Source organism: Sebastes umbrosus, chromosome 1, assembly GCF_015220745.1.
Source record: "Sebastes umbrosus isolate fSebUmb1 chromosome 1, fSebUmb1.pri, whole genome shotgun sequence".
Classification (NCBI taxonomy): domain Eukaryota; kingdom Metazoa; phylum Chordata; class Actinopteri; order Perciformes; family Sebastidae; genus Sebastes; species Sebastes umbrosus.
Window position 1 is genome coordinate 9,346,117 of NC_051269.1, and position 11,736 is coordinate 9,357,852.

The 11,736-nt window shown below is 41.6% G+C and overlaps 1 protein-coding gene across 17 annotated transcripts in view; it reads left to right on the forward strand.

Annotated features, from left to right (window-relative positions):
* Nucleotides 1–959: 959 nt before the first annotated feature.
* The window catches only part of cadpsb (Ca2+-dependent activator protein for secretion b), a 79,733-nt gene continuing 68,956 nt past the window's right edge, over nt 960–11,736 (forward strand). For 4 of the 17 annotated variants that reach the window (XM_037768787.1, XM_037768789.1, XM_037768824.1 and 1 more), the window contains exon 1: nt 964–1,593. In XM_037768787.1, coding sequence (XP_037624715.1) covers nt 1,261–1,593 — 333 coding nt within the window. In that variant the 5' untranslated portion in view covers nt 964–1,260. Of the gene's footprint in view, nt 1,594–11,736 lie in introns of all 17 variants that reach the window. The other 13 variants (XM_037768788.1, XM_037768841.1, XM_037768832.1 and 10 more) reach the window with 7 other exon arrangements.

An 11,736-nucleotide genomic window follows, 5' to 3' on the forward strand; every position in this document is an offset into this window, starting at 1 on the left:
TAAAGAATTACTCAAACCGATTAATCGATTATCAAAATAGCTGGCGATTAATCTAATAGTTGACAACTAATCGATTCAATTAAGCGTTGCAGCTCTACTGTCATACAATCACATTTAAATAAACCACAATTCAACCAGGCTTTGCTTTATGTTATTTTATCAAAGATGAACACTGTATGTTGGACATTTCTCTTCATAAATCTTGAATACTAAATCTCTTATTTAGCAGAGGAACCTTGTGAGCTTGTGTGTCTGCAGCGTTGAGATAACCAGCATCACACATGCTGCAACAATCAATTTGTGGACCAGAAGCCTTCAGACAGACAGACAGAGAGAGAGAGAGCAGCAGCAGCAGCTCAGTGTTCATGGCTATATACCAACCCACCCCTCCAAACAGCACGGCACGGCACGGCACGGCACGGCACGGCACGGCACGGGGCGGCTCGGGAGCACACATTTTTACGCACAACTATAATCTGCATCCCGTTGAACTGAATAACGTGCCCCATTTCAGTGACAATATCAGAGAAAAATCCTGTGGCAGCCATCTTAGGTGTGTACCACTGCAGTTAGATTGAGGACGAGTCGCGCATCCTTCACTCTCTCTGGTTTGTTCCTGTGCGCTGCTTCAGCACCGCGGACAGCTCCACCGCGTTTCAGCACCGCGGACAGCTCCACCGCGTTTCAGCACCGCGGACAGCTCTACCGCTCCACCGCGCTGCCGCTGCTGCGTCCTGCGCGCCGCGCAGCCAGGGAGAGGCCATCGGCCGCTTTCACCGCGCTCCTCTCCTCTCCTCTCCTCTCCTCTCCTCCCTCCTCTCCTTCCTCCCTCCCTTTCCCTTTCCCTTTCCCTTCCTTTCCTTCCTTCCTTCCCCTCAGCTGTGCACTACTCTCCCCCTGTCCCTGCCCCTCCCCTCCGCTGCCTTTCTCACCTCCCCCCTCTCTCACATCCGCAGCACTGACTGGCCAATAAAACACAGAAAAATACGTAAGCATCGACGAGTGCTCGGCGCAGGCGGAGAAAAGCTCAGTGTGAAGCTCAGGCTCAACCTCCTCCAGCACCACTCGTACTGCTGACATCCCCCCAGCGAGCGAGTACAAACCAGGGCCTGTATCCCTGTCTTCACTTCACGGGCATCTTCTTCTTCATGAAATCATCCAGGCACCGATAAAGACATCATCTGGGGGACATCAGGAGAAGAGAAAGTCATTTAGTAGGTCAGGATATCTGTAGAGGACGCGTCACCTCTATAGAGCAAGATGTTAGATCCGTCGTCCAGCGAGGAGGAATCTGATGGGATAGTGGAGGAGGAGAGCAAAGAGGCGATGGCACCTCAGGCCGGATCCCGCATCTCTCCGAGCAGGACCAGCGAGAGCTCGGGTGGACTAGCGCCCAGCAGCAGCCGCAGCAGCGCCCGGCCGACCAGCCCGAGTCCGTCGGCCGCCAGCGAGGAGAAGGAGGACCTGGAGAAGATGCAGAGGGAGGAGGAAGACCGTAAAAAGAAGCTGCAGTTGTATGTGTTTGTGATGCGATGCGTCGCGTACCCATTCAATGCCAAACAGCCCACAGATATGGCAAGGCGACAGCAGAAGGTAAGGGCCCCTTCAGTGCAAAAGGCATCATTAATAACCACATGCTGACGAAATGCCTATCGCAGATGCTGTCATTGATGACCTACATAAGGTAGAGAGCACACAGAGGAGGAGGAGGGGGGGGGGGGGGGGGGGGGGGGGGGGTTTGGCCACTAGGCCTATCCAATAGCGCACAGTCCCAGTACATGAAACCACTGTTTGTTTGTTTTTGACGCAAAAATGTTGAAACCCCTCAGAGCATGACAGGAGCTAGAGGAGGATAGTGAAAGAGACACATGGTGTATAGGCTGCTGCTGCAGAGCTGCAGACACTGAGTGCAGTCCATGTTACTCTATCCAACAAGCTCATAAGTGAGATCAATCTCAGAGCTTATTAGAATTGAACGTTCAAGAGATGCTGGTGTTGTGGCTTTTTTTATTTTTAAAAATGGCATTGTCCTTGTTGGCCTACATCTTTACACCTTCAGATATGCAGCTGTATGTGTGTGGCTCCATCGCCATCCTTCCATTCCTGGCAGATACCCAATTCCAACCGGTTTGCGCCATCACTTATCCCGTCAATTTGGCCTCCCAAGGTGACTTTTAGGCACAGACCTCTGGAGGAGGGTTGCTTAATAGCCTCTCCTCCTCTGCAGATGAGATTGGCTCCTCTCGACGGGGTTACAGTTAATTAATTGCATTAAAAAAAAATTAAATGTCCACACATTTAAAGTATTTTCTAATATAATGTACTAGTAAGGGACAAGGCCCACATCCTGGCTTCACGCTGCTGCTGCTGCTGCTGTGAGGCTCCATTGATGCTGAAGCCAGTTTTGGGTCATGATGTCCTTACTGTCAAAGTCACTACGCTCTACTGTACTACAGGAAGGTTGAATTGATTGATTGTCAGGACAGTGGACCTGCAGTTTATTGTCCTTGATTTGTATGTCACACCAGCAAATAGACCATCTGCTGTTTGAACTCCAAGGTTGCAATGTCAGTTTTAATTAATTAAGGTACAAATGCAGCACGTTTAGTGTGTAGGGCTGTTTATATATTGTGAAAACATTGATCATCACATGGCTCAATAGTAGCAGCTCTCTTCTCACAAGACAGAGTGTGTGGACTTTGCAGAGGATTCATTCAGCTCAGTTAATACACAGCTGATCATGTATCTCTCTGTAAACAGTATTATGGAAATTGCGCTTGGTGACTGTTTTTTTTTTTTATTTAACCTGCAGACAATTCCTCTTCTCCTGGACACAGTTTAAGCCATATGGTCTGAATTATTTTCTGCTGACTCATGCACAAGTGCATGTGGGAGGCATAAACCACAGTGTTTCCATCTATTTGTTTGTTTGTAGTCCCGCTCAGCGTAGGTTACAGTCTAATGCATGCTTAGTAATGCACTTTCATATCTGCTAGCTGAGACGGCCACGGTCCTTTTGCTGTGGGTGAGTGAATATCCGGACTAACAATCCAATGCCTGCTGTCAGAGCAGGAAATCAAAGTGTGTCTGTCTGCCTACGGTCTGCCTCGGGACTATGATTTGGGCCAAATTTGCTTTGGCTTAAAACAATCCCTTCAGAGGAACTATACACATTGTGCAGAATTAAATAACAACAAGTCTACAGTCTTTTTTTTGTAACACATATTAATTGGTTTGATTTGACACTGAAAGGAAATAATTAATTACACGGAAACATTTAACAACAGAGAGCACATTCTGTTCACAGTGTCATGGCATTGAACAGTAGTGATTTAATTATATTTCTGTCTTGTGTGTTTATAAAGAAAATATTTATCACAAAATACACTATTAAAGAAAGACTATTCAACATTGGTCTGATATTTTCTCTAGATTCCCCCTCTGCCATGAACCTCCCTTGAATGTGTGGGCTCTTCAGACGTCCGTAAACAATAATTTATTAAGGAAACTCCTCACACCGTTTGGCTGCACAATTTAATATGTAGCCTATTACGGTACCAATTTTTCGCTATTATAGATTAGTCACAGAAATATGATGAAGCAATTTCTGTAATGAAAAGACTTAAAGGCCTGAGCGAAACATGTGGAGCAGCTCCATGATAATCCGTTATTAGAAGCTCTGGCACAGTGATGGGCTATCACAGAGAAACAGGCCAGGCTGCAGAGAAGGCGAGCTCCACTGCTGCTTCTTGAAATGTATAACCTTGTGAAAGGGTAACACAATAGGGCAGTAGCAGGCTTCCGTTAGAGGGGCGAGGGAAAATGTTTTCTCGCTCAGTCTGAAAGATGTCATCACAAGCGGTAGCATACTACTGCCGTTCAATTGTTGGTCGAGTGCATTTGCATATTTGACTGATGGTGACGTGTTTGCGTGCAGGCTAATTGTCCTGGGACATACTTACACTAATGGGTGGCTCCCTCCCTGAACATGTCGTAAGTAAACCATTGAGGTTATTCACAGAATTGTATTGGTGTAATTCATGGAATTATGGCATCATTGTGGATTGTCCTGATTGCAAAATCCTGCTTCATTTAATGGCAGTAAGCTGCCTAAACTGTGTGCACGGAGGAATTAAACATGATGGATGATTCAGAAGGCAAGGTCACGATGGCGGTAGAGTGTTTTGAAATGAAATTGAACAACATGTTGTCGGTTGTTTGGTCTGTTGGTTAGATCACCACTTTGGTTCTGACTGAAATATCTCACGGCAGGGCTGTAGTACTCGAGTCCGATCTCGGTTTTGAGTTCGGTCTCGAAACCACTTTTTTGAAGTCTTGCACTTGGTCTTGGTCCCATGCCTTGTTGGACTCAGGATTGTCTTGGTCTCTGGCTCGGCTATTGAGAACTGGTCAAGTTGTTCTTGGCTGCTGATTCGGGGTCATTTGTACAGGCCTGATTCTACCAACATGATGCGTGAATAAAAAAATATCCCTCCGCCTCTTCCTTTACATACCCGTAGAAACCTGTAATGATCCTCCAACCAAAATTCTATGCATTGATTAGTTTGATTTTACATGATAGATTAATATTGTTTTGACTTGGTCTCGACTTCCTTTTGACTGATTTGGACTCAACTGAACCTGGTCTTGGACTCAATTAAGTTGGACTTAACTACAGCCTTGTCTCACAGACTATTTGATTGATGCCATAAGGTTTTCATTCATTGTCCCCAGAGGATGAAGCCTGTTGATGTTGGCGAACCCTTGAGTTCATCTGTTTCCACCAACAGTTCAAAGTTTCCACTTATCTAGTGAAATATCTCAACATGTAGTAGATGGATTGGCACAAACCTTTGCACAGACATTCATGGTTCCCAGATGTTGAATCCTAAAGACTTTGGAGATCCTATGACTTTTCCTTTAGTGCCACCATGAGGTTGACATTTTTGTGGTTTTGAGCGAAATGTGTAAGCAACTGCAGGGATTGTCATGAAATTTGGTACAGACATTCATGCTCACCTCAGGACAAATTATAATAACTTATGACATTTCATCCAGAGCCATCAGGTTAAAAGTTTAGTTTTTCCAGCAGTTTGGTTTAACCTGCTAACTACTAACACTTTTGTTCTGCGCTAATTCGCAAATGTTAGCATCATAACACACTGAACTAAGATGGTGAACATCAGCATTGTCATTGTGAGCATGTTAGCACGCTGATGTAAATGTTAGCTCATAGCACTGCTGTGCTTCCAGCAAGTAAATACAGCCTCACAAAATCACAAACATGGCTGTAGACTCTCTCAGTCATGTTCAGCCCGTTCTCATTCCCAGGGCGCCAAATACTGACTCTTGGTCACACTTTTCGGCGACCGATGCACAAGTCACCCTTTAGCGTCTGTATGAGACGCAACAAGCTTTCAAGTAGCCAAAATGTAAACCCATCTGCAGCAATATTAAACGCTCAGAGTGGTGGTGGTGCGTGGCGATGGAGCAAAAGAACACACAATGGGCGGGCGGGTCCAAAAAACATATTTGTGTTCACAACATTAAGTTTCATTTTTACTTGACAAACGTAGTAATTTTAAGCAAAACCATCATGTTATTTCCTAAACCTAATTAAGTGGTTTTGTTGCCTAAACCTAAGCAAGTGTTTTTGTTCAAATTCACGTCATGAACCACGTGTTTACTTCGACCGTAGTGGAGCATCATATTTTGACGCGCTGGGCTACCCAGTGCGCTAGAAAGTGACGCCAAGGGGTCCTGACAAAGCGTCAGTATGTGACGAGTTGGGATGACAATGTGCTGAATGTTAGGTTATAAGCACAACCTAACAAAAAACTGAAAAAGCTCTGATATTTTTGTGTAATGCAGATTTGAATCCTAAATGGAAGTTTTCATGCAGTCAAACTGCTAAAAACAAAACCTGAGAAATCAAACCCATATGCATCTCTAGATCACCATGAATGTATATTTCAGAATTGAATAATATCCTGGGTTCAGGATTTTTTTCAATTAGAAAGTGTGATGCCCAGAAGATAATCTGACCCAATCAACACACCTGCCAGCAGGCCTCCTTAATAGAGTGCCTCTTGGCTCAGCATTTTAATACCGTACAGTAGCCCGTTGATGCTCTGAGGGAGAGGAGCTGCGAATTGTGCAGCAGGCTCTGTGATATGAATGTGAAGTAGACTGAAATGCAAATCAGAGATCCTTGGATGAAGTTTGCTTCTTTGGTGTTTAGTGCTGAGCCTGGCAAAGGATTCGGGTGTCCCATTGAGAATTGGTTTTACATGGACTGGGATTCCTATCATGTTCTTACATCTTAATAATAATAATTGCCTTGCAAATGCAAAAACTGTTGTACTTAATGTTTTTAATGACAACTGTATTTGGAACAGACCATACCCAATAAGACTTGACAAGAACAAGTAACAATGTCTTGCCAGGACAAATAGTGGTAAGAGTAGCATATATAAAATATAAATATAAAAGTGAATGGTGAAGTTATCTTTAGGTCACGAAGGCTTATTGTGAACCAATTTAGACACCAGGAAAAGAGATAATAAACACTAAAAGATATGTGTGCATAGACAATCACAGTATAGTTATTGAATCTCCCCAGACCTTATGACTGTCTATACATTTATTCAGTGGATGACCATGGTGATATAATAGATCTGAGGATGGAAAACTAGAAGAAGGAGCTGACAGAGAGAGGCAGATTAAACTGACATCATTGGAAGAGGCATGAGTAAAATTAGTAACATTAAAACATTAATACGAATTCTCTCTGGTGTAAGGATTTTCAATAACGGTTAATGTTTTTGTGCACTGTATGGTTTTAAAAATGGTAATGTGTATAGACTTTGTCTCTTACGTCATTGCCCCTTATTTCTCCTGTCTTCCCTCGAGCAAAATCAGACATTCTGCAAGATTATATGTGAACAACCAACATGTAGATACACAGATCTGCCTGAGCTCATAACGTTCATAAAACACACAGTCATGTGGACAAAAAGGAAAGCGGCAGTAAATGGGGAGTTCAAGTATGACATTGAAATCATTTGCATTATTATGTAAGATCTCTAAATGGTGTACTGCCTGAAAAAAGGCATCCTTTCACTATAAAAGAAGCTTCGCAGTCGGTGTCAAAGTCAAGCTTTGAGTTAACAATAAAACATGTCAGAAAGCTGCTGCTGTTTTAGCGCATTCCAGCAACACTATTGAAGAATAAAAGGCGTTTCTTCAGTGGTATGGATATAAAAGTGGATTCCAAAGGGGTAACAGCTGAAAAGCAGCAGGCGAAATACCCCCTCACCTACAATCTGTGCAGCAGCGTGTAACAAATCACAGCTTCACAAATTAAACATCTCCTCCGCCTGCATATAACCAGGAGGGAAGGCTAAGATCTTATCTGTTGGAATACCGACATATTCTCCCAAAGGTTTGACTACTTTGAAGGCAGCAATCACAGTCAGAGTCAAAGTGACTCATATGTGCCGCGTGCATTTGAGTAATCCAGTCCTGTGACCTGATATATGCACACAGGGCAATCATGTTGACGAAAATAGCTGCAGAAATGCAAATGTTACACCACAGAGTGCTTGCACATGGATGTACAGTATTTGATGTTTCATGGTGGCATCATGTAAAGAATTATTCCTCAAAAGAGACTAAGATATATCTCTCACATAGCGATGTTTCTCTCCTCTCTCACGTTACAGTATGTACTTGTTAATTATAGTCGAACCTATGTGTCTTTACAGCCTATGTAATCTTGTCTGCTGTCCAAAGTGGCGTCTTAATGTGGGTAGACAAATGTTAACAATCTACAGTTACATTTGCTCAACCTAAATGCTGGTGGTACAACACAAAAAGCCCCATGTTTCCTGAAGGACACAGCCCTCGAACACGAAGCAGAATGGTCTGACTGTTAATATGTCCTCATGCTGTATGCATGGGTTGAGACAGATTAATCTGCAGGGCTCCTGTCAATCTTTTTTCATTGTTACTATATAATCCCTGCATGCTCCCAATACTGCATATTAGTCATACACAGAAAAAAAAAAGGTGGAAAACGAAAGCTGGTTTGTTGAAAATCGGTATTAGACATCAGCAGCCCTGGCTGGCAACGGAACTGGAAAAAACAAACAGATTAGTGTTGACAACACGCTAAATGTATGACCTATTCTTACATTTATTATCACTTTTATTACAATTATAATAAGATTCTGACTAACCTTGTCGAAATTAAAGCTAGGGCTGCATTATTTCCATTTGCTGATTATTTTCTGCTTTATAAAATGTGAACAAAAGGAAGAAAAATCTCCATCAGAGAATCCAAGGTGATGTCTTCAAACTGCATGTTTTGTCACACCAACTTCAAAAATATTCAGTTTACAATCATACAGTATAAAGCTAAGAAAACCAGCTTGCATTCACATCTTAGTAGGCAGAACTAGTGATTTTTCTTTGTTGTATTTTTGAATTTGTCAAAATAGTTGCAATTAATATTCTGTCAATCGACTAATTGATTAATCGACTGATAGTTTCTGTGTCGGCTTATTGACATTTAAAAGCAGCAGGCACATGGTAAAGTTTATCTGCTTATTGTATCTGTAGTTTGGGATTTATTCTATAATTGTCATTAATGTCAATGTGTACTATATTGTTGATTATTTATTATATTTTAATATTTTTTTCTCATTTTATTATCTTTTTCTTTTCTTTTTTAATTTAACTTTGTTTATTTGTTCTTTATCCTTTTTGCATCGGCAGTAAGTGAGGGTTGAGCGGGAGGGGGCTTTGGGGGAAAAATACCAAAATATGGAGGGACAATCATTTAAATTTTTGCTTTATTTGTATGTTTCTGTACGCCTGTTGTTACTCCCAATAAATTATTACAGGAAAAAATATATATATATAAGCAGCGGGCACTGAATACATGGTCGGCTCTGACTCACTTAAAAAAGCCTCTCATCCACTTAAAAAATGTAATTCATTTATTTAACAAACTTAAATTTTCCAAACTTTGTTCTAAATGAACTTCACGAAGAAACAAAACAAAAAAATCCATTAATGTCAAAGCAAATAGTCAAATAGCTCTCATCAAAATGCTGCTGGTAATTACACGCCATTTCATCGGAATTGTGTTGGAATAAAACAGCTGGGGTCCAAGTTTACTCCCTGCCAGATGTTGACATTAACAACTGCAACAACAATTAAAATATTTAAGTTTGAAATCATCAGCAGTCGCTGAAACTGGTGAGCCGCTAGAGCAACCTCGAATAGATCAGTGTGTGCTTTGTGTGTTTGTGCTCGAACAACTCCGGCGACTAAAGACGCCCGTGAAGTCTTCACATATTAATCACAATGCCATTTACATTACTCATTTACATCAGCACCTCTACATGCGTCAAACCCCGCAGTTAAACCAAAGCAGATCAAAATTAAATCAGCTAGTGTCACCATCATGGTCCTGTTTTCTCAAACTGTTATAATCACATACTTTTCTTCATACACTGTAATTTTTTCCACATAATTACGAGATAGTTTTCCTCATAATTACGCGATTCTAAGTCATAATTATGACGTATGGGAGTTATAATCACTGCAAACTTGTGTGAACTTTCTTTGATGAACACAATGTGCGGCTGTACATCATCACACTTTTAGAAATCTTTTTTGAATCGTGAAAGTGAAATGAAGGCGGGCAGCTATTGGTGGTCGAATGTGTTTTGTGTGCGGTTATGTTCAACCATATGAAACATTGCTTCAAAGGGAAAATTACTGATGTATGACTGGAACAAGACAAAGAGGAGAGAGACGGAGAGAGAGATTAGTAGTGGTGGTGTTCCACATTAAAGAAAGAAGACAGAGGCAAGAGCTGTAGCAGGATCATTACTGCAGTCCTCTGTTGAACTTCTCTTTCCCTCTTTGTCTGATCACTCTCACATAAAAGAATGCAAACAGCAGCCATGATGCTGTACGTAAGGTTAGACACTCACTCTAAGTTTCTCTCCTGTGTTATCATGGGTGTCACATGTTCCTGTGCCACCTCCTTAAAACAGAGTCAGTTCTCCACCTCAATCTGTTTCAGAGGCCTTCTGTTCTTTTTCTTCTCAAAATCATTGATGTAAAATGACAGAAGAGGCATTATCATCCATACACCAATGCAGTAAAACAGCATAAATATTCATAATAGATGTATGTGGATAACAAAAGACAAAAATGCAAAAAAACAAGCTCAAGAAACAGGCAAATTAACTTTTATTCTTAACTTTTCTCCTATTATTAAAGGAGCAGTGTGTAAGATTTCGGGGGATCTATTAGCAGAAATGTAATATAATATTCATTAGTGTATAATCACCTGTAACTAAGAATGAGCCCTTCATATTTACAGTCCACCATGTTGTGCTGCCAAGTTTCTACAGTAGCCCAGAACGGAAAAAACAAACACTGGCTCTAGAGAGAGACTTTCCCGTTTTTACGTAACCTGGAGGCCACCGTAGTTCTCCGACATGCTTGTGAAACTGCGGTAATGTGAGCTGCAGAGTACAAAACGGCGAACGGCGGTACCACGGTTTTGCACTCAGCGGCTCACGTTGCTGCAGTCTTGGAAAGGGAGGAGTGAGCGAAGGGGTACTCAGTTGGTTGCAATCTGCAGCCACATCACAAGATGTTGCGAAATCCTTCACACTGTACCTTTAATTAATTAAAAAGAAAACACATCATTACACACCAAAGTCTGACTACAGGTCTTGGGGACTTCTACCGCATAATGAAAAAGTTGTATAAAGCCTTTTGTGGCTCCAGAAGGAGCTACATGAAATAGATTGCCTCAAGTGATGTCACTTGAGTTAGCATTGGTTGGTTCTGAAGACTCCAAGTTTGAAAATGAAATAAATCTGTTGTCGTGGAGTTACCTGACCTCTGTAGGCCTCATCTCAGCTTTAGGGTCATGTCTGGATGATACACCACAATTTGTGAAACTCTCGAGATGCTTAAAATTAGCCATTGACCTAGGATGGTTTAGGTTAGGATAGGTCATCGGGCAGCGAATCTCAAGAGAATCTTTGCAAGTTTTTGCAATTTGTGGGTTACCTTCTAGACACGACCCTGCCAGAGGCTAACGGCTCAAAGCATTAGTCGCTACTTTAGCATAACACACCGAAAGCTCCGATCAAACAGTGAAGTTGAATGGTGAGAGTGCTGAAATATTTTGTAAACATATTTTCCTTTCCGTCTACAATCTTCAAAAGTGTTACTGAACTTTCAAGTAAAAAGTCTGATTAATATAATCTGTATGATCTATTTTCACTTCATCTTGAACCGTTTAGTGTTGAAGAATAGACACAATGCAAACCTCACTGAGCATCTAACAACAGATTGGCACAAAGAAATGGATATCTGAGATAATCACCTCTAAAAGCAGAGTAAGTGAGAGAGATTTACTAGCCGGAGAAAAGAGGGAAAAAGACAGTAAGTGATTTGTGATGGACGGTGGAGGGAAAGGATTTATGTCTTAGGTTCTTGATGAGAGTAATGCACCAGCATCGTTTAGAGATACCAACCCACAGTCTGCTCCATGTACTCTACAATATAAGATAGCGTTGCAGCACTGCAGTAGGTACTTTTTATTTTAACTGAGAAACACTATCACACAAGGACACAGGAGATAAATGCAAAATAAATAAATATAAATTAATTTAATAAATCCTCTTTTTATAAGACACA